Raw genomic sequence first — 22,928 nt, 5'->3', positions numbered from 1 at the left:
CTTTGTCAATTTATTAAAAAGGTGATTACATTGATTTTTATGGATTAACACAAAAGTATATTATATATAAAAACAAAGTATACATTGCTTCAAAAATTGTCTATTAATTTAATTTCAACAAAGTAATTCGAATCTCGAGTGGTTTTTTAAAATTTACAACGAGGAAATCAAATTTAAAGTATCTAAGGAACTTAATTCTTTATTTACAATAAATTTTGTTTATACTAAACGGCGATATTTTTAAGATATGCATTACTTAAGTTACATAGTTTTCCAAAACCCATCATATTCAATTAATGTTTACTTTCTAAATTTAATGTAGGTAAGATATGCTTGTGGCATTACATTTTGAAATTAAGAATAATTGGGAAATTCATAGGCATAATAAAACGGATTAAATTTTATTATGATTATTCAAAGTTCAATGACTAGTTAATCTTTAAAAAAATATAGCAATTGAACTTTAACGCTCGCCATATGGGCTTTTACTTTGTGAAATACAAATTTATATTCCATTTCATATTTTTCTACAAAGACTAGATTAGATATATTGAAATTTAATACCGCCATTTGTATAATATATTCGACGATAATTCGAAACAACATCTGCCGAAAACCACAGGATAATTTCATTTATATTTACAATTCAGTTTTACTGATAATAAATATGTTTCATAAATTCATTTTCTACTTTCTATAATTTATTAACAATATAAACATACAAATTACACTACGGAATTTCTATTGTATCATGGATAAAAAAAATATAAAAATGACCATTTGATGTTTGTTACAATTAATACTTTTATAGGACAAATTCCTATTTGTAAGAGATATACTTTATTCACCAATTAAGACATAATATACCTTCAAAATGTTTAATCATTTATATCGAAAGTTATATTTTTACGATAGCCAATAGTTTAATGCGAAGTGAGCAAAGTAAAATCGAGATATAATATTATTAATGAAAAAACTTATCACAATCTATATTCAGTCACTTTTCTGTAGGAATTATTTTTAGGTTAAATATTATATGTTTAGAGATCTTAGGGGGATTTTGTTATGATTGTTCCTCCTTCATTGATCAATTATAGAATTCATCATATCTGTCAACATTTATTGCCCTAGATTGGGATGGATCTAATGAAATATATTTTCCAATAATTTACCTTTATAGATTTTTTTATATTTGATATAAGATCCTATATAAAATCTAGTATACTACCATGACTTTTATTATATTCTTGTAACCTTCATGTTAGTGTATATTACAAAGCACATAACATAAGTCATGTTTGACAGTCATTGTAACTAAAAATTAACTCATAGTACATAAGAGCCTCATGGATCACATAAATTCATTCACTCAATCACATCAAAATTTAATTCTCAGAAAAATGATGTTCTATGATCTAAAGGTGTATGTAGCATGAATATTGTGCTGTGAGAATGACAAGCATCCTAAGTGAGAGTATCTAAGATAATGTAGCAGTCTCTAATTTAATTTTCTCATTTAGAAAATTACTAATTTACCCCAATACGGTAAAGAAATTAGTAGCTCACAACTAATTCTGAGTCAGGCCCGTTGTCAGAAAAATAGCTGTTTATCTATCTTCAGAAGTCTCAAGAAATTGTGCATAGACATCTCTGTTGCATTCTCCTTTTTCATTGAATTTATATTTGTAGTATGATCCATCGGCACAAATCACTGTGAAAAATTTTAACGATGTAAGGAAATTACTTTAAAACAGTTAATTGCTGAGTATTACATCAATATAAGCAGAAAAAAGATATAAGCAAGCCATAGTATAAGGGTTCCTCTGAAGTCCCCCACAGTTTTCCCAGTTATAAGTCAATCTTAAAAATCAGTATGCCTCTATGAGTTTCTCAAAATACAATTAATAAGAATAGTGACCCCTAGTGAATTTTAGATATGAATGTAAATCTTTTTTTTTAAATATAATATCAGTTTAATTAACAAACTCACCAATAATAGAGCTTTTGTCTACTCCAAAAGCACAAATACAAGGTGGTCCATTTGGAATTGTGAATTTGCAAAAACTCCAATTACTTGAGAAATACTTTGGCAGGAGGTATACAGATGCTAAATTGGACTGCTTGTTTAATTTCTCTTCATCAAGGCTAAAGACATGTACTGTTCCATGGTCTGATGCCACACAAAGATTTGTGCTTGTATGGTTGAAATTTATACAGTATATTGTTGCCTGTAATAATTATAAACTCTAAATCACTACTGAAGCAGAGTTTCATACTTTCATGTTAATTTGTTAAACAATAAAACTAAAGGCCTTAAACATACACTCCATTGTCTTGTTTTAGTTTATCCACACAGACACCTTATTGATAAGCAGCTTACTTATTTACAACCAGCAATAAACCTATATATATATAATAGTGACAAACCAGCAAGAATACAGTTTTAAATATTTTAAAATAAAACTACAATAAAGTCCATAAATTGTACTTCAATGTAAATCCATTTAATAAGATTACTCTCCTCTAACAAAATTTACAATTGAATGATACTTAATACTATAAACCTAATCCAGTATGTATGTATGGAGTATAAGCTACAAAATTTAAAAAGTATGTATACATATAATATATACTTAGATCATAGTTGCCTCTCTCTGCCCCCACTAATCAGGTTAATTATTTATATGTGGAAAGTAGTCATTTGAATGTGAAAAATTGTCCCTAAGTTGAACAGTTTATTCTGTTACCATATTAAATTAATTTTGATAAAATTTTACTTTATCTCACTTGATTTGCACCCCTTCGTAATTCTGCAAGTTTTTGGCCAGTGTTTGTATCAAATACTCTTATAAGAGTTCCTTTGGTTGACGCAGTAGCTAACCGAGTACCTCCAACATTGAGAGCTAGGCAACTTAGCGGAGCTTCATGTGCTACAATTAAGTGTCCTTCTGGGGCTGTACTGGTACCAGCATGACTGCTTAATTCCACCAACTGAAATATTATTTAAATGGGGCTTAAAGACCATGCCAGGAATTTGTGAAAATGTCAGCCATTGCCACTTATAATAAGATTTAGATAAAATTTAATAAATATTAAAAATTATTGATATCTGTAAAAAAGAACTAAATAAAACCTACATATTTATAGTAAACATTAATATTGTGTTAAGATTTTTACCTGAACATGTCCAGTTTTCCTGCTAGGATAAGCTAACAAAGCATTATTGCTATTAGGACAGACAACACACAGCCCTCTAAGATTCTGACAAGTTTCAAATATGTGAAGTAGTTGAGGCTGAGCAGTAAACGTATAAACTTTTATTAAATTTTCTGTAAAAAATTATTATTGTATAAAATAAATAAGGCATATTTTATCAACATTACTACACTCAGTAGGCTATATATAATAAACAACTCTTAAATGTTTAATGTTCTATGGTTAAAGCACTTAACTAGATAAAAAAAATATATAAAGAACTGCTTTTGAAAAATTATTACCCAACACAACAACTATCCGGTCTCTTCTCAATTTCACAGCTTTAACAGGACTGTTAAAATCTAGAGCAATAGCAGAATCCTTCTTCAGGTCATCCCATATTATAACTTTGTTAGGAGGGTATACAGGTGTCTTTCCTCCTCCCACTAATGCCATGTAGTTACATCGGAACAACATTTCCACGTACGAGAGACCTCCTTCGGCAAAATTTTGCCTTTCTTTTTCCTTAAGCGGATCACTGTTAAAAACTCTGAAACCATTCTCCGTTCCGCAAGCAAAACAACCTACAGTGATTGCGACATAAAAACATTGTTAGTATCAGAATAATAATATAAAATGTATAATAAAACAAACGTTTACCTTGATCTTGATTGAATCCAACGTATAACAAGCCATTTGCAAAGTGATTTTCTTGGGCCAAATTCATGTTTTCAATCCATAAAATAGACAGATAAAATAGCAAATTGTATGTAGTTGGGTATTACTAGAACAAGAAACTTTTGATATACAACAATTTCTAATTCCATAATATTTTTGACTTTGAAACCCATAGACAATAGATTGACAATCACGTATCCTAAAGACAGAAAATGGCAATAGATATCAAAATGGTAATGGTTTTTACATTTATGGGTTATTCGCCAAAGCCGTTTATTAAATAGGAATCCAGAAACTCAAGAAAATTGTAAGTTATACCGTCTATCTAAGTTTCTATACCAAGAGTATAGAAACTTGAGGTTACTGCATATGAATTTTATACAGACTATAAAGTTTAGTACTTTTACACATTATAGTAGATAATAGAATAATTAATATTCTGAAATTTCCATAGCAACGAAAAAATATAGTAAACAAAACGACAGTTTTTCAGTTGCAAATATTTTTAAACTTCCTTAATAAATTATTAATTGAAGTTTGTCATAAATAATGTATGAAATGTTCAAAATATATTAGTATTAAAGTATAAGTTATAAATCCTTATTGTTGGGAAGTATTAAATAATGACTTTGTATATTGATACAAAACTTAAATTTAAAGATGATAACGTGGTATCTACAGTCAGCTTATGGCATCCTGCTTTGCCATTGTTAGCTGTTGGTTCATTCAATCAAGAGAAAGGAGGTTGTGTAACAATATTTCAAGAAAATGTAAGTATAAAGTTGAAATAGTATTTCCTATTTGTGAAGCGTATAGCGTTGTATTATACTATTATTAGCAAGGTTTTCTGTGGATATTGTAAAGGTGGTTTAATTACATAAATGTTTTATAAAAATATTTTTAAATTTGTATGTTTATTTATATTTTCCATAGTCGCTACCATTTATCTATTTCAATGCCTTCATTGTTTGTAGAGTCAAAATATGCCAACAATTTCATACTTTTCCTTATGTTGTCTTATGTCTATTTCAGGGTCAAATATTAGAAGGATGTGACTGGCCTGTTTTGTCATCTAACCAAGCCACAGCTCTAGCATGGCACCCAATCAGAAAGCTTCTTGTTGTAGGCTGGGATGGGGGAGAGCTCTACATTTGGTTAGAATATGCTTGGGCTCGTTTGGAAGCACCACATAATGTTGCTTTAACCTCAGTAACTTTTAGTCCTGGTGGGGGTCGGCTTCTGACCTCTGATGCATCTGGTTCATTATCTGGTTGGCAATCTAGTTCTGGTGCACCTTTAACAGCATTTCATCATCAACTAGGAGATGTAATAACATATATAACATTTTGTGCTCCACTTCCATCCTCAGAATCTTCTATAAGAGGCCTAGCACGGGCAGCTGTTGCAGGTGATGAAAATGCATTGGATGTTTTAGCTGCTTGGAGACCTCGTACAACAGCCAGAATGAGAGAAAATTACCAACCAGATAATTATGCTTGCTATGCTGCTCAAGATAATGGTATTATATTATACATTGATCATTCAGGATCCTGTTCTGAAGTATTAAATGCACCTGGTGTAATTGTTTTCCTGGATATTATAAGCACTATTTATCTTTTGGTTGCTTGGGAAACTGCAGGAGCAATAAGTTTATCTAGATTTCTTATTGGTGATGATGGTTCGCTTACTACTGATAGCCATGTTAGAATGTCAACAAAAAATGGTCAAGGTATTGTCTTAGTTGGAAACTTTTTAGTAGCGGTTATTACTGGTGATAAAGTCATAAGAGTATGGGATAGTGAAACTGGAGAAAATGAAGTGTTGCCCAATGAAGGTGAAGAAACAATAGAAGGAGACACATTTACAAGCATAAGTTTCTGCAACTTAAGTGATACACTTTGTTGTGGAACATCTCAAGGAAATTTATATCTATGGAGACGTGATCACAAAAATAAATGGAAATTACTAAGCAGCACTTCTGTAAAGGGTACAGTGAAGGAAATCTGTTGGGGCTCTGAAGGCCTAATGAATCCTCTTTTACATGTTAATTGTATAACAAGTGCTTTCATATTATCAGAGCAACATGTATGCTGGGGATATTCAGCAAAGCTATGTATGGTTCAGAAGTCAGCAAATGAAATTAATGTGATAGGAAGAAATAACGCAACTTCAAGTATAAATTCCACACTAACAATAAAAACATTTGCTTTTAAAGATAATTATGTAGCTATGGGAGATGGCAATGATATACAGGTATGTGTTACTACAAGCCATGACATTTTTAATAATGGGTTAAAAACATGAGCCAAATGAATAATTTTTAACCTTGTCTAAAGAGATATCAACCTCTGACATAAGGATATCACGCGAACTTAGTGTGATGCTAAGTTCCATTCAGAGAAATATATGCATGTGTCCTACGATACCATATTTTTTTTAAATGCTATATTGTTTGACTTGTTTCAGATTTGGATGTGTTCTAAAGACGACGAAACAAAATTTGTACACATACGCACATTCTCATGGAAAACCAGTGCTATTTTTATGTATAATGAACTTTTGGTTGGGATTGCTAATCCTCACATTGAATGTTACTCTATTCTTGGGAATAAATTAGGGATACTAGCAAGCAATGAAGGAGAAGGTGAACCAATAGCAGTAACAAATACAAATAAATTTATAGTGGTGGCAACAATTGATGGTGTGCTAAAACTCGCCGAAATTACAAGAAAAGGATTAAGAATGCCCTATCCACCAAAGAATTGTTTTCAAATATTTGAAGATTTCGGGGAAGTGATGCGAGCTTCAGTAAACTTGAATGGAAACTATATATGTTTGAGCATCGCTAATTCAGGTTTAGCACCGGACCCCAGAATATACCTATGGGATGTAGCAAATGATAAAATCACAAGTACATTGCTCTCTGATAATCACACACCTCCATATCAAAGTGTGCCTATTGCTATTTTATGGGATACGTTAGATCCAAGACTAGTAGCAGTCCATTTGCGCTCTGTTGATTTCGATCGCGTACATTTATTTTTTTGCCACGAAGGCATCCTTCATGAATACAAAAATTGGTGTCCCACTTTTGAAACTTACTTTACCTCCGATTTTGTTCTATGTTCCTTGCATTCGCCACATGTTGTTATTCTTTCTCGGCAAAATATGCAAAAGATATTATTTAATGAATTTGATCAGTCTAAAGAAGATGATAGCAATGCAATAAAGGATACCATGAATTTTTTGTTTTATATGAGCATCGGATTATTGGAAAAGGCTGTTATTATTGGCACAAATATAGCAGGAGTGAGAAAGGCTGTAGTATGGACCAGTTTGGCTAAAGAATGTGTGGTTCGTAAAAGAGCCGACGTTGGTGCAGTTTGTCTGAGCAAAATGGGCAATCTAAAAGGAGCATTAATGTTGCGAAAAGTTATGAGTGATGACAGTACGGATGAGACCTCCAAAGTCGGAGTGCTTGCCGTCAATCTTGGTATGATAGAAGAAGCGCAACGTCTGTTTCGCGAAAGTAAAAGACTTGACCTAGTTACTCGTCTCATATCCGCAAAAGATGGTGGTTTAAATGATATTCTAAATGAAGAAACTGAAGGCGAAAATATACTTCTTATAAAAAGTGCACAACATAAATTAGCAAAAATTAGCTGGATGAATGGAGATGTGGCTGCATCTTTTAAATTATTCGAGAAGGCAGGCACACTGGTCCCACATGTACCAAGAATGCTTATTGCCCAAGGTCAAGCGCCGATGTTGGCTCAATATGTATCGACTTCAAAAGACGCTAAACTGATTACCTGGTGGGGCCATTATTTAGAGAGCATAGGCGATCTAGATGGTGCATTACAAGCGTATTCTCAGGCCAATGATTTCGGTGAACAAACGCGTTTATTGTGTCACATGGATAGACTTGATGAAGCTGAAAAACTATGTCAGAAAAATTCTTCCTCATTGTATCAAATGGCACGGCATTTGGAGGTTCATTCCAAGGAGACTGAAAACATTGTCAAGGTAAATGATACGCTAAACGTTAACTCATTACAATTATGGTTTTGTCTTTTGTTAAAATAGTTTTTACACATTAAGAAAAACACTTTTTGAACGGATTAAAGCTATGTTATTAAAAACTTATAATTACATATTTACATAATTCTAAATTTTAATTTTTTTTCCGACATTTCGCGTGCTTTTCAGCGTGCGTCACCGTGACCACGCATATGTAAATAATTATAAATAGCTTTAATCCGTTCAAAAAGTGTTTTTCTTAACACTTATGGTTTTTACAACAATATTATTTATACTTATATTAAAAAATCCGATAGACTTACAAACGTATATAGTTTTTCAATTATATCTATTTATAGACTTCACATAAACAATTTGTTTTCAGATGTATATTAAGAGTGGAGCTATTGTATCAGCTATTCGAGTTGCAGCGGAATCAAGTGCATGGCATTTAGTTTGGCGAGCAGGATCATCATCTCCCAAACATGCACTTTATGCAGCGTCAATACTTGAAAACGCAGGGCAAATGGAGCAGGCGATATCGTTGTACCAAAAGGCAGGTGAGTATTTTTACAGGTGTGCTAATATAGAAAGGTAGAAAAGTGTTTCCGAAATGTATGTAATTTTAAAGTGTTGTCATCGCTGTTATTTTCACTTAAGATTTGGAATTATGTTTATGATTTTTTAATTAGTAAGTATAATTTTTTTGCTGCCTATGTTCTTTTGGAGATATGTTATTACACTGTTAAAAATGTTTGATTTGTACTTCAAGCCATTAACTTAAACACCGGTTTCTACATATTAGATTTATTTTCATTAACTAAATCAGTGTTAAAGGCAAGGGTCACATGGCGTTGAAACTAGCGATGACATCCGGGGACACGAACGCAATAGTTACGGCCGTTGAGTCGCTGGGAGATCGCATAGACCCCGCCCTGGCTGAGACGCTCGCGACTCACCTTAGGAACGCGGAGCATCATTCACAGGCAGCTGCTTTACTGGCAACTGCTGGAAAGGTGAATTTTTGACAAACACTTCAGTGAAGAAACTTCAGTGAGCAGCTCCTTCCACATAGTGGAACTGTCTTAAAAACACTCAGTTCTGGATCTAGGTTCTAGGTATCTAGGGTTGTAGCGCTACTGGGATTTTACCTATATATGTATTTATATATTTACAGTTTGAAGAGGCATTAGACCTCGTCGAGAATTCTACTGCTCCCATATCGGAGGAGTTGAGTGAGCGTCTCGCTGCACCTGTCGGAACATCCGGTCGTGACGTGTTACTACGTCGGTTAGCGGATATGCTTGGGGCAAGGGGCTTATACCATCAGGCGGCTAAGCGATTGGCTAATATTGGTGACAAGGTATATTTTATTTTAACAATATAAGTAAATTTGTTAATTTTTTTAAGGAACAAAAACAAAAAAAAATATTAACCATAAACTTTACCATTAGTCGAGTTAACAGTCGGGTAGTTTAATCTGTATCACGTTTACTTATTAACTATGATGTCAGTTGTGAAACAAGGTTCAGCTTAAGTAGGGAATGCTGTTTTCGTGAAAGCCTCTACTGTCTGCCAGTAAATTATTTCTAGACATTCTTGAGTAGGAAAAAATCCCAGTATTGACCTAGTGAAACTACGCATCATTGAGGTCGTAGTTTCAAATCCCTGCTGTGCTCCAATGGATGTTCTATCTTTCCTAACTTTCGCTCGAACGGTGAAGGAAAACATCCTGAGGAAACCGGCTTGCCTCAGTCGACTGCATGTGTCAAGCGCAGGAGGCTGATCAACTACGTGCCATTAGAATGACATATGAACATGAAACAGATACAGAAATATGAGGCCTAGAGGTTGTAGTTCCACCAGGTTTTATGAGTACGAATAGCGAATAAATAAATTTCATTTAAATTTTTAAACCCATATTTGTGGCGTCATAACTAAAATATACGGCATTTCAAACCTCCTAGGGATATTTGTAATAACTTAATATACTTGCGTAAACGCAGGCTGGGGCAATGCGTTGGCTGATCCGTTCTGGGGACGCAGAGCGAATAGCAACATTTGCCGCTGCCAGTCGAGATCGAACAGCCCAATTAATGGCGGCAGATTATTTACGAAGACGGGCGCCTTGGAAGACCCGACCGGATTTAACAAGGCACATTCTTCACTTTTATACGAGGGCGAAGGCCTATGGAAAGCTAGCGGCCTTTTATGCGGAGTGCGCTAAGATGGAAGTTGATGAGTATGAGGTAAAAAATATGTATATATTTAGTATTGTCTTTTGTTAACATAGCTTTTACACTTTGTATTATTATAAACTTAGCTTAAATCCAGTAAAAAAGTGTTATCTTTCAATGTATATATTTTTATATGTATATTAATTCAAATAATTTAACGGACCTGTACAGTTAATTCTAAATGAAAGATATCGATATTTTTAAGTTATTCATATAAATATATTGTATTATTATTAATAACAACAAAAAAATCGAAAAAAAGCATTATTTACTGTTTAACCGCCAGGTCCTAGGTTCGATTCTTGACGAACCAATAATTATTAGGTAAGCACAAGAATTCAACATAAGAAGAATAAGATTTCAACATTTTCAGAACTACGAGAAAGGGCTGGAGGCTCTTAAAGAAGCTTCACGCTGTATAGCGAAATCTTCGGATCCAGAAATGAGTAAGATGCGAACCCTTATAATTATAACCGAAAGATATGATATAGAGTTGTTTGTCTATATACATGTACTCTTTCTATGATACCCACAATTTGAGCTTTCAATTAACCAATCCCAATTTAACGATTACCCACCACTTTAGTATATTATTAAGATACACTTTTTAAACGGATTGAAGCTATGTATTATTATTATAGACTTATAATTAAATCCCCAAGACAAACAATCCGCGAAATTAGAGGACACCGTGAGTCATTCTGCAAAAATCCGTCATCTTTTAGTCGATACCAACTCCGGGGGGTGGGAAGTTGGGGATGGTGTTGGTGGGAATCGCTGATGGAGTGAGGTCAGCATTGCTTAGAAAAAGCCAAAAAAAAACCTTCTGCTGTGTTACGTAGTGGAACACTAGTGTAAGCAGAACCCTGACCAGTCCGAGCCATCCACGTCCTAGTCGTCCACCCTGGGACCTGCTGTAGCCACGCTCACGCGTGCCCACTACCTAGAGCTGCAGATGAGCTGAGGATGCAGGGCAAAAGGCGAATATTCCGCGCCTTAAAACAGAATCCACTCACTAGGGAGGTAACCCGTATAAAATGGAGCCTGTCTGGAAGCTCTAAAGTGGCAGCCCCACTATCAGACTAGGGCACAGTGGGTTAATCTCCTGCTTGCTTGAAAAACCAACGATTCAAGAAACCGAAACAGTGAGAAACCGGACCGATCTTTTACCGACGACCTTTGGCATTAAATCACGGACACGAATTGCTTTTTGGAATATACCTCGGAAGCGTCGTGTCTAAAACTGGAGGTACAGAAGAGGACATCACTTCGCGCATTGCCAAGGCCAGAGCAACCTTTGCACAACTTCGGCCTATATGGCAGTCACGGATGTTGACGCGTCGAATCAAGGTTAAAATATTCGGATCCAACGTCAAATCTGTGCTGCTCTATGGGTGTGAAACGTGGAAGGTCACCAAAGACAACTCGCGCCGTCTCCAAGTCTTCGTTAACCGCTGTCTTCGCCGTATTCTGGGCATCCCAGTAGATGGATCCCTGAAAAGATCTCTAACGAGCAACTTTGGGAGCGCTGTCGAGAAATCCCGATCCAACAGATCAAGCGACGCAAATGGAATTGGATAGGCCATACACTCTGAAGGGATCTTAATCATATTCCCAAGCAGGCGCTTGATTGGAATCCGCAAGGAAAGCGGAAGCGTGGCCGTACCAAACAAACCTGGCGCCGAACAGTTGCGGACGAGGCAAAGAGAGCCGGAAAGTCTTGGAGCGAGGTGAAACATAAGGCTCAAGACAGAACGCGATGGAGACTCACTGTGGACGCCCTTTGCCCCATCTAGGGGTTATAGGAAATTAAGTCAAGTAAGTCAACTCCGGGGAAATAAATACAGATAATACAACTTTCTCTACAGCTGTGTGACTTTTGACATTCAACACCTTTTGTCTTCCGTCACTGTGACCACGCACGCTGTAAAGCACGCAAAACGTCGGGAAATTTCAAAATTTAAAATTATGTTAATAATTAATAATAAGTTTATAATAATAATACATAGCTTCAATCCGTTTAAAAAGTGTTTTCTTAATGTGTAAAAGCCATGATAACAAAAGACAATACTAGTCTATGATTTTTAACTTCCATGTTCGCAAACACAAGTTAAATAATAATATGCCAAAAAGACGACAAAAGCTATTTTTAATTATGTATATTACTGGCTGGTAGAAGAAAGAAGTTGTCACATCCGCCAATGAACTTTTTAGACTAGCGCAAGATACCCGGCAATTCAAGTGGTTAACAAAGTGGCTTTTAATAGTGGCTTTAAAAGTGGCATGAGAAGAAAAGAATTATATTATTACATTTATTTTCGTATATTTATTCCAGATGCTCAATCGATAGCAATTCAGGACCAAAGTACTATAGTTAAACGCTTTATTGACGTGAAGAAGACCTTACAAGGTGGAGATATAAATACAGGTAACTATTGCGAAATAGGTCAATTCTCACAAAATGTAATGTTACAGTCTATAAAAGATTTACGTAGTTTCCTTAAATAATTGAAATATATACATTTATAATTTATTAGTAGCCATGGAACAATAACAAATTGTTATTTTTGATTCTATAAAGTATTGACTTATTAAACATTTCAAGACTATGGAAACACGTACACAATCGCGTTTATTATCATTCCTACTTTTAATAATTTCGATAAAACATAGCGTCCGACAAAATGAAACTCTAAAACAATATTTTTATTTACACCGGCGAAGTTAGTTAGTTAAATCCATAACGATTTTAAAAGTTATGTTTTACACAGATTACTGTCAATAATATATTTATACTCAATTTTTTGTTTTTATTCAGTTTTATTGTATGTAACTGGCAAGTTACAGGCTCCTGAAATAACGTTCTCGATACGATTCGGTTAGGTAACTGGAACGTATGTTATATATCTTAGGAAATAATTATTATTGAATTCACTTGCTCCTTTGATCGATTTCGAGATTTATTTATTTTTTTATTGTATAAGTGTTCTTAATATAAAGGTAGTTGATGTGGTGGAAACACAAACTGTACACAGTTTTTCTATCCACCAGGACGTCGAACATAATTAAATCATTAACACACATATATATATACTAAGGCCAGTGACATATAAACTGTAAATTTATAACAATCAAACCATTCAAACGATTTAAAATTGCACGTAAAACGTCATAAACAAATCTAAACACTGACGCGCCATAGATAGCCGATGCAAGAAACCTGTTCTTGTCGAGAATTCTCATTCACATACAGGATGAGTTCCTATATTCGAATATATATATTTTAATGACGTATATGGCATAATTTATGTTATGCATAATTTATAATTGTTTGACTTATGTAGTATTTTTTTAATTTAAATTTAATATTGTTTCTTGTTATATTCGTAAGAAGTGTAGCTGGTATCGAGTTTATTAAATTTGGAATAATGTAATCTAGTGTTTTTTTCCCATATAAATTATTGTATTTGGGTAATAGAAATTCGTTTTTTAATTTTCTACGTGTTGAATAGTGATAGTGAGTTTTAATTGTTTTGAGGTAATTTTCTGTAAATTAGTTTTCATTTAATAATCCTAGATGCACTTTCTCGTGTATAGGTATAATTTTGAAAAGTGCAAATAGCTTTCTGTAGTCCGCTTTATATTGTGATTTTAATTTTATAGGAGCAATTGTTTTTAAAATACGTATTTGTATTGCAAATATTTGATTTAGATAAGTTTTGCATGTTCTCCCATAGCTTGTAAGTCCATATGTTATAATGGATTCGGCTAGTGCTTTGTATAATAGTAGCAGAGTTTTAAGTGGTATTTTATTTTTTATTAAAGTGAATTTGGCAAGTATCGCTCTTAGCCTATCACAGACAGAATTAATGTGCATTTTCCAGGACATTCGGTCATCTATTGTAAGCCCCAGGTACTTATGGTACTTATGGTTATGAACTAATTCTAAGGCGTTGCAGTCGCAGCTTTTGGGGTACGAGTTATAAGAATGTGCACATGTGTGGTTGTGTAAGATTAAGATGGGTGTACGTGAATTTAGATTGTGACTGGATCGGATATGCATGAACTTTGTTTTGTTAGGATTTAGTACAAGTCCTACGTCGTGGGACCATTTAGCCAATGTATCGAAATCAGATTGTAGCTTTGTTTCTGCTTCTTGTATGTTAGGCCCTGCAGCTGCTAGGCATGTATCATCTGCAAATTGGAATATCTGACAATACTTTATTATGTTAGGTAATGTGTTAACATAGGTAAGGTAGTGTAAAGGCCCAATGACTGAGCCCTGAGCCGTACCTTCTGTAATAGATATTGGAAAACTTTCTTCGTTGCACACTTTAACACGATAAGTTCTGTCTTGCAGATAGTTTTCACACCACTTGAGTAGGTTTCCTCGTACTCCGCAGTCATTTAAGTTCTGCAGGATTACGCTGTGCTTTAATGTGTCGAATGCCTTACTGTAGTCAATAAACACTACTAGAACATGATCTTTTTTATTTAAATGTTTATAAATGTGGTCTGTGAATGCGGATAGCAATTGTGTGGTATTTTTATTTGGCTGGAATCCATATTGTTTGTTAGAAAGAATATTGTGTTTTTTATAATAATTTTGAATTTGTCCACATATGTATTTTTCTATTATTTTGTTAATTGTTGGCAATATAGTTATTGGACGATAATTATTATAGATTTTTTTGCTACCATTTTTGTATATTGGTCGAACTATGCCTGTTTTTAGTAAGTTAGGATATTTTCCAGTATAAATGCTCGTATTAATAAGGTTAGCTATGACTACGTTGATTTTATTACATAATGTTTTAATATCCATAGCTCGTATTTTATCTGCACCTGGAGACTTTCTGTCGTTTAATGATTTAATTATCTTTGCAACTGATTTAGGGTCTGCTGACTGAAATCTCATACTAGTATTTTCTGCATGCTGGTAGGAGCTTTTATCTAACAGTGGATTTACACAGTTGGTTGCTATATTACTAATACTATTGTGGAAGGAAGTTGCAAAATTATTTGCAATATCTTTACATGTAATATTTTGGTTTGCAAATGCGTTCTGTATAGCTACGTCCATGGATGTTTTAATTTTTCCTGTTAGTTGGTTTAATATGTCCCATAGATTTTTTAGATTATTTTTATTAGCTTCTATATTGATTCTAATTGTTTTATTTTTAGTTTTATTTATTAATTTATTGACATAATTTCTGGTTTTATTATATTTTTGTTTGAGTATTAAGTTGTTTGGATCTTTTATATTTTGAGTAAAAAGTTTATCTCTGTACTGACATCCTTTAATAATTCTATTATTAATCCAATGGTTACTATTTCGAAGAGAGTTAGATTTAAGTTTAACTGTACATTCAGATTTTTTATATGCTTGTGTTAAGTTATTTTGTATGAAGTTATATATACCAATAGGACACTTCATTTCTAATGTCGGCTTCCAATCAATTTGCTCTAGAAGGATCGTTAATTTATTATTGTCAATTAATGTTTTATATGTTGGAACATCCTGTGACTGTGTTTTAGTGCAAGCAAGCACGATCGCTCGATGGTCCGCTAGTTTTGTGCCAACCGTTGCCGTGTATAGGTCGTGTGTTTGGGATCGAGCGTATATGTGGTCTATGCATGATTTTGTAATGGTTCCTTTGTATAGTTCCGCCCTAGTGTAAGTTGTGATCCCACACATAAGGCCTAAACTGTGTAATGTGTTGCAATATTTATGTTTTATAGGAATGTCTAGCTTTAGATTTATAATAACGTCTCCCAATAGATACAAATCAATATTATTCTGACAGTTGTTCTTAATAATATTATGAAGTTCGTCAATAAACAGGTTCTTGCTTAGGCTAGGTGGGCGGTAAATAGCACAAATTTGAGCAGTGTATTTTGTCTGAGTTGTGATGGTAAAAAGTATATTCTCGAAATGTTGGCTTTTTACAATTTTCATATTAAATTTATGTTCCTTTTTTCATATACTACGATACCTCCACCTTTCCTACCGTTTCTGAGTGCCGAAAACATATGGTATCCATCTAAATTATACAGACAACTGATTTTATCAGAAATGTTTACTTCTGTAAGCACAATAACGTCAACAGCGCCAGCCGCATAAATACATTGCTCAAGACTATCAAAGTATTTTATGATTGACCTTATGTTTATGTGTACACACAATAGATTTAAATGTCTACTGGGAATTTTACTCACAAAATCACTTATGTTTATACAGTCTTCTAATTCACAAATATCACTAGTTAAACTATCCATCTTAATAATAATAATTTATATGCATTTAAATTGGTCAGTTAATTGGCATTCTGTCTTTTTTTTAGCACTTGTATATCCAACACTGATCTTAGGTTTTGTATTTTAGTGTTTTCATCCTTTCTTGCACGCACCATACCGTTTTTAAACCATACGTATTTATATCCTTGTTTATTCTTTAATTCCTGTTTGGCTTCCCATAAAACGCTTTTGTTGTGTTTAGTCATTGCTTCCCTGATGAATACTATTTTGTTATTGTTGGGTTCATAGGGGCAAACATCGGCCACCATAGTTTTAATGGTTTTGGCAGCTTTAATCCACTTTTCTTGGGTTGCTTTATCATTAAGTTTTACTTGTATAATGCCCGGTTGGTCGTTTTTACCTTGGTATCGCATTGTGTTACGGATACCGTCGAAGGGCTGTTTAAGTTTTAATGCTACATTTTCAACTAATTTTCTCACATTCTCTTCACTCGCAGGAGGGACGTTTGCTATTTCTATAGAATTAGAAAGTTTCTCCTGTTCCATCTCATGGAAACGCTGCTCCAATGCACCTACCCTCAATTCCAGATTGTTGTTTTTGTGTATTAGTTCCGTGTTTTTTCTTTCTAAAACTTTTATGGTGTTTTTAAAAGCATCAATACAACCTAATACTTCGTCCAGCTTCGTACTGTGAAATTGCAGAGATTGGTTGAATTCGTTTATTTCCTTCTTTATAGTTTTTTCTACTTCCTTGGAAATTTTCTGTATTAGCCCCTTAGTGTCCATAGGTATATCCTCCTCTGCATCCTCTGTTAGATACAAAGAGGAGTTTCGCTTCGGGGATTCTTGTTGACATTCCATACAGGTCCAGTCCAAGCTTGGGGCCGCCTTTAATGCGGTTATCTGTTTGTTGGTAAGACCACTACATCTGGTATTTAGGTGTACCATTTTTTCACATCGGGCACATTCACATCCAGGCAAAGATTTAGAAAAAGATTTATTACATTGGTCACACTTCGACATGATTAGATTGTCTTAAAAAGATGTGTTAGATTATGCGCGTGTCACTCGCACGGCTGCGCTTCGACGACTCCTGCATATTAATCCTTATTAATCCTGCATGCGAGATAGTGCATTGAATCAAACATCCCGTTTTGTATCAATTTCCTTTATTGTTCCGTGATGTTAAATATATAGATACCTTTTTATATTGGGGAAATAATATTTAAAATCAGTTCAGTAGGTTTACTACGTAATAAAGAAAAATAATTGCACTGTTTTATGTTCTAAGCACTCATTTCCCTTTTTTCATCGTAGCGTAAATACAATTTGTCAGAAAGAGACGAAAGTGTACTTTAGTTAAATGAGTAAGTTAATAACCGAATCATTAATTATAAATAAAGGGGTTAGAACTTAGAGTTCATCTATCACAAATAAAATTTAAATCTTCCTTCTTTAATTATGTAGGTGTAGATATTATGTGTCTGGTGTATTTGTTAAAAAAATAATTTAAAAAAAAGAGGTATACTCATTCTTAAAAGGACGACACCTCACTTGCGAGCCTTCTGGCAATGTCACTCACGAGCAGCAGTACTACTTAATATCAGATGAGCCTCTTGCCCGTTTGTTCTATATAAAAAAAATTCAAAAGTACCCTTAAAAAACATGCCGTTCCTGTTCTTGTAACAGACTTCATCTTCGATTCCTGGTGAAACAATACTTGATTCAATTTGATAGGCACAACAGTCTATACTTGAACATCATAGAATTTGAGTTGCAAGCTTTACTACTGAGCTTAGAAAAGTTAAAATATTTTACAGGAGTAACCAGTGGGCAACAGCTAATGCGCAGTGTGAGTGGTAGGCCCGGCCTTGTTACACAAGAGAAAATATTAAAAATGCTTTTAATGTATGCTCCGACGCATCCAGAGTTAGAAAGTAAGTATTTGAGAAAAAAAATGATTATGAGGGTATAGAAAATTGTCAACTACCCCCAATTAAATATAAAATGTATGGCCTAGAGTGATTTTGTTCATATATAGTTTTATTGAATTATTTCAGGTACAGAAGTATTTTTTATTTATAACTTCGTTACATTTATAGAAAAACCAATAATATATTACATAAAAATTATAAGGAATGAATCGGGCGGCCTTATCGCTAACAAGCTATATTCTTTATTCTTCTTATACACAAAATCAATAATATATCTTTTTTAATTATTAAATTACAAAGTGTACTCGATTCTATGAAGAAAGAGACTGGTGTGGTGATTATGCCAGCTAATATTATTATTTTATTCACAAAAAATACGCTAGATAATTAGTGTTGAACTGTAATAGGGTACGTAATTTAGCACTGCTGCGACCTGAAAGACTCTGCTCGACTTCAAATCAAAACAAACCTTTGATTTGTCTTTTCGTCTGACTCGCCTTGAAGATAATGAAATAATATTATTTTTCAGAATTAGAACAGCAATTGAAGTCACTTCAAATACAACCCCAGGAGGATAATTCTACTTCGGATTCCCCAGAACAGAGTATTGAAGAAGCTATATAGTGTTTTGTACTTTTAGATATTTACTCACGTAAGATTAAAACTTATCCGTCCTTTACTTTGTAAATAAATCAGTACTTTTATTAGGAAAATATGTGAGAACAAGTAATTGCTCAGGCAATTTAGCGCTAAGTCTTAGATTTGGAATCAGATGGGTTGGGGTGGGATGGGTCAGAACGATTCCACGAAATAATCAGATTTCATGAAATGGCCGGGCCAGCCTTTAACAATCTAAGTAGCCCATTACCACTTAACGATCATTAAAAATTGATTTAATCATATAGGTAACTACGTACACATATGTACGTCAATATTTAAACAAAAGGAAGATCTAAATTTATAATTACTACCAGTTTCCAAATTAGCAATGTAAACCGGTTAAGAATAACTGGCAGAAACGCACCCCACATTTCATCCCCTGAATTGCTGAGTGAGATGAAACGGTTGTGATTAAATTATGAAATTGTAACATACATCGTCGAAACACTGCAAGACAATGTAATAACACGCGAAGTAACAGTTGAGTTTATAGTAATAAAGACTCCTTCTATATCAATAAAGAAATAGTGTTTAAATCAAATGAAAATATCTTTATTCATATAGGTAAACATGTACACTTATGAACGTCAAGAAAAACAAATTAAATTAACTGTAAATTTACATTTACAACCAGTTCGCAAGTCAAGGGCGTAGAGCGGGTAAGAAGAACGGGCAAGAAACTTTCCGCTACTCTTTTCAATCGCCAAGTTTTTAATACAAATTGTTTGAACATTTGTTGTCAATCCCAAGGATTAGGATCATTTAGGTATTCGTCACATTTATAAAAGGCTTTATTAATTAATTTGCTTTTAACAAGAGCTTTGAATTTATTAAGTGACAGTTCTCTAATTTCGCTTGGGAGTTTGTTGTAAAAACGAATACAATTTCCATATAAGGAGTGGTTTATCTTCTGGAGCCTGGTTGGTCGCACACTCAAATTAGTTCTATTACGCGTATTATACTGGTGAAAGTCACCATTTGTTTTAAAATAGTTTAAGTTTTTTTGTACATACAACAAGGCTTCAAGAATATATTGACCGGGATAATGTCATAATATTTAGTTCCTTAAATCTATTCCCTCGGGGAAACACAACAAATACCCCGAATGTTAATAAACATTGTCAAAAAGCTGGTAATTAGTCATGTCCTTGTTTCTTTCTACCTGTTTTATGTCTTACTATATCGTGAAGAATTAACGTACAATATGTTTTTTTTACATTACCTAAAAAATCTTCATGGATTAGTTTGTCCGCAATTCCTTCAACCGATGCTCGCTATGTCACGCCACAGGATGACTGACACTTTATAAAAAATATTAGATTTTTTTGCAATTAGAATTCTATGAATAAATTATTACTTAATAATCAGTAAGGTTTTACCAAGGGTCGCTCGACAGCCGATGCCGGTGTTGAGTTATATAGATATATAGTTAAGGCTTGGGAGGAGTTGCATGACGCTTTAGATGTTTTCTGCGACTTATCCAAAGCATTTGATTGTGTCCAACAGACGTGAGTGTCCGAGACCTGTATCGGGAAACTTTGCCACTATGGCATCAAGAATACCGCACTGAAACTTCTGACTTCCTATTTACACTGTAGAACTCAGAAGGTTGAAGTGAATGGTAAGAGGTCCTCTGGGTCGGCAGTAGATATGGGGGTACCACAGGGCTCAGTTCTTGGCCCTTTCGTCTTTCTGTTTATATAAATGATCTACCATTCATGGTAGAGAAAAAACATCAGATGGTTTTGTTTGCTGAATACGTCCTTGATTTTTAAAATCAAGCAACAAATTTTGATGATGTGAACAATGCTCTCTCTTCGATTGTCTATTGGTTTAGTGTTAATAACCGTCTCCTTAATGCAAAAAAAACGAAATGCATTAAACTTTGTGCAAAAAATGCAAGGGTTATGGATACTAGATCAATTATAAATGATGTGGAATTGAATCTGGATGATACAACTGTATTTCTTGAAATCAACATGGATTCAAAACTTCAGTGGTCTCCGCATATTAATGGATTGGCGAAGAGACTTTGGTCTGCAATTTACGCGGTTAAAAATTCGATCATTAACCGATGTCGATACAGCTAGACTTCTTTATTTTAGTTACCTTCACAACTTAATGACTTATGGCTTATTATTATGGGGTCATGCTGCTGATGTCGAAACTATTTTGATCCTGCAGAAAAGGGCTGTTCGTGCAATTTATAATTTAAAATGTAGGGAATCTCACAGATGAAAATGGACGTATATATGTTAGAAAAACAATCGATTCTTAGTATTTATTGATCAAGAATGGCGATAGCCTTGATCTAATTAGTTAATACCATCTTTTATCAGAACGTAAGAGGTATGAAGAGCAAGACTGTTGATATTTACAATAATGTATTGTGTAATAACTTTGATGTAATTTGTTTATGTGAGACTTGGCTTTATGCTGATGTATTTTCCTCTGAGCTCTTCGATGATAGATATTGTGTTGTACGCTGGGATCGTGATTCTGGATTTTGTCAACGATATGGTAAGGGTCATGGAGGTGGTGTACTAATTGCGTATTCTAAAAAACTCATAAACTTTGGTGAGAAATGACTGGCAGTCAGACACAACAGTACAGATCACATTGAACGGGGATTTTACTATGAATCTATGTGTTGCATATATGCCTGGGTATCTATCAGCAAGTCCAGCTTGTGATTTTATTAAGAAATGTGGTTAGTTGGTGATATGTCTGATCACAGGACCTGGATAGTAGGTGATTTTAATCTAATTCATGTTCTCTGGTCAACTGAAACTGGTTGTCCTCTAAACTATTACTGTGAAAAATCAAAAGTGACCTATTTGATCTTGCTACGTTGCAACAACTTAATTTTAATAAGAACTATAAGGATTGAACTCTAGATCTAGTTATAACTGACTGTCCAGACTTATTTACTATTACACCAACATAAGTCGTTTAGATGAGAACCATCCGACATTTGAACTGATACTTCAAACCACTCCTTCTACATTGATACAGAACACATTGCTTAAAAAACTATATTTTCGTAAAACTGATTATGTAAGTTACAAAAATGATATATTGAAGATTGATTGGACAGAATATGCATTGAATATGGGATGTGAGGAATTTGTTTTATAACTAGATACATTCAATCATAAAAAAATATACCTTATAAAAAATTTAGAATTATGTAAATAACTATAAGTTTTAATAATAATATATAGCTTAAATCCGTTCAAATATTTCTTTCGTTTACACAATTCTAAATTTTTTATAAGGTATATTTTTTTATGATTGAATGTATCAGTTATAAATCAATCAATCTTCAATATATCATTTTTGCAACTTACATAATCAGTTTTACGAAAATTTAGATTTTGGCAGATGTGTTATCAAGACAAAATTGGTACTTCGGGTGAAGATATTGTAAACCTGTTTGCAAATAATTTCTCATCAATTTATTCTTCCAATTCCACAAAAAAATACTCTCCTAACTTTCCGTCATCTAACTACTCTATTGGTAATTTACAAGTAACTAGAGAGGAACTGTTAAAAAAGTTACATTACCCCGTTCAAGACTATCTAAAGTTAGTAATTCTTTTTTGGGAAAAGGGATGGTCAAAAAAGTCACCCAATGGACACCTCGCTATAGCACCAAGCGGAGAAGAGGTAGACCATGCGCGCGGTGGGCAGATGACTTTTAAAAAGCCACTGGTCCTCTGAGGCCAAGACTTGCTAGGGATTGGAAACAATGGAAGCAGCTGGAGGAGGCCTTTGTACAGCTTGCCTTTGTGGCATAGCTGTACAAGTGGACAGCTGTGACACTACAAACAAAACCTTCTTAAAGAACTCTTTCATATATATTTTTGTAAACTTTCTCTTGTACTTAAATAAAGGCTTTGAAAATTTAATTTGTATAATATAATAGGTGAAACTATTCGATACTA

General features: G+C 33.8%; 3 protein-coding genes across 3 annotated transcripts; 1 reads left to right on the top strand and 2 right to left on the bottom strand.

Moving 5' to 3' along the window:
• Window positions 1-17: 17 nt before the first annotated feature.
• On the bottom strand, window positions 18-4,025 carry LOC123717570 (WD repeat domain phosphoinositide-interacting protein 3). The gene is made up of 6 exons (XM_045673649.1): window positions 3,856-4,025; window positions 3,498-3,779; window positions 3,178-3,329; window positions 2,788-2,991; window positions 1,991-2,228; window positions 18-1,711 (listed from the first exon to the last, which is right to left on the bottom strand). Exons 1-6 carry the CDS (start codon window positions 3,920-3,922, stop codon window positions 1,608-1,610), a joined length of 1,047 nt encoding a protein of 348 aa, XP_045529605.1. The 5' UTR covers window positions 3,923-4,025; the 3' UTR covers window positions 18-1,607.
• Window positions 4,026-4,435: 410 nt separating this feature from the next.
• LOC123717567 (intraflagellar transport protein 140 homolog) lies at window positions 4,436-19,485 on the top strand. Its single transcript, XM_045673644.1, has 11 exons — window positions 4,436-4,643; window positions 4,906-6,126; window positions 6,340-7,899; window positions 8,279-8,453; window positions 8,731-8,909; window positions 9,071-9,256; window positions 9,900-10,142; window positions 10,504-10,576; window positions 12,466-12,558; window positions 18,208-18,324; window positions 18,851-19,485. Exons 1-11 carry the CDS (start codon window positions 4,497-4,499, stop codon window positions 18,943-18,945), a joined length of 4,089 nt encoding a protein of 1,362 aa, XP_045529600.1. The 5' UTR covers window positions 4,436-4,496; the 3' UTR covers window positions 18,946-19,485.
• LOC123717571 lies at window positions 16,125-17,351 on the bottom strand. Its single transcript, XM_045673650.1, has one exon. The coding sequence runs from the start codon at window positions 17,333-17,335 to the stop codon at window positions 16,448-16,450; it is 888 nt and encodes a 295-aa protein (XP_045529606.1). The 5' UTR covers window positions 17,336-17,351; the 3' UTR covers window positions 16,125-16,447.
• Window positions 19,486-22,928: the final 3,443 nt, after the last annotated feature.

Source organism: Pieris brassicae, chromosome 12 (assembly GCF_905147105.1).
Source record: "Pieris brassicae chromosome 12, ilPieBrab1.1, whole genome shotgun sequence".
Taxonomy (NCBI): domain Eukaryota; kingdom Metazoa; phylum Arthropoda; class Insecta; order Lepidoptera; family Pieridae; genus Pieris; species Pieris brassicae.
The sequence above is the reverse complement of the archived record's forward strand: the minus strand, read 5'-3'. Positions and strand labels throughout refer to the sequence as shown.

Excerpts from the sequence above, each read along its gene's own strand:
- LOC123717567 (XM_045673644.1), top strand. The coding sequence starts at position 4,497 with ATGACTTTGTATATTGATACAAAACTTAAATTTAAAGATGATAACGTG. Across the intron at positions 4,644-4,905 it reads TAACAATATTTCAAGAAAAT|GGTCAAATATTAGAAGGATG; the intron begins GTAAGTATAAAG and ends TGTCTATTTCAG. Across the intron at positions 8,454-8,730 it reads ATCGTTGTACCAAAAGGCAG|GCAAGGGTCACATGGCGTTG; the intron begins GTGAGTATTTTT and ends TCAGTGTTAAAG.
- LOC123717571 (XM_045673650.1), bottom strand. The coding sequence starts at position 17,335 with ATGGTACACCTAAATACCAGATGTAGTGGTCTTACCAACAAACAGATA.
- LOC123717570 (XM_045673649.1), bottom strand. The coding sequence starts at position 3,922 with ATGAATTTGGCCCAAGAAAATCACTTTGCAAATGGCTTGTTATACGTT. Across the intron at positions 3,330-3,497 it reads CCGGATAGTTGTTGTGTTGG|AAAATTTAATAAAAGTTTAT; the intron begins GTAATAATTTTT and ends AATTTTTTACAG. Across the intron at positions 2,229-2,787 it reads TACGAAGGGGTGCAAATCAA|GCAACAATATACTGTATAAA; the intron begins GTGAGATAAAGT and ends TAATTATTACAG.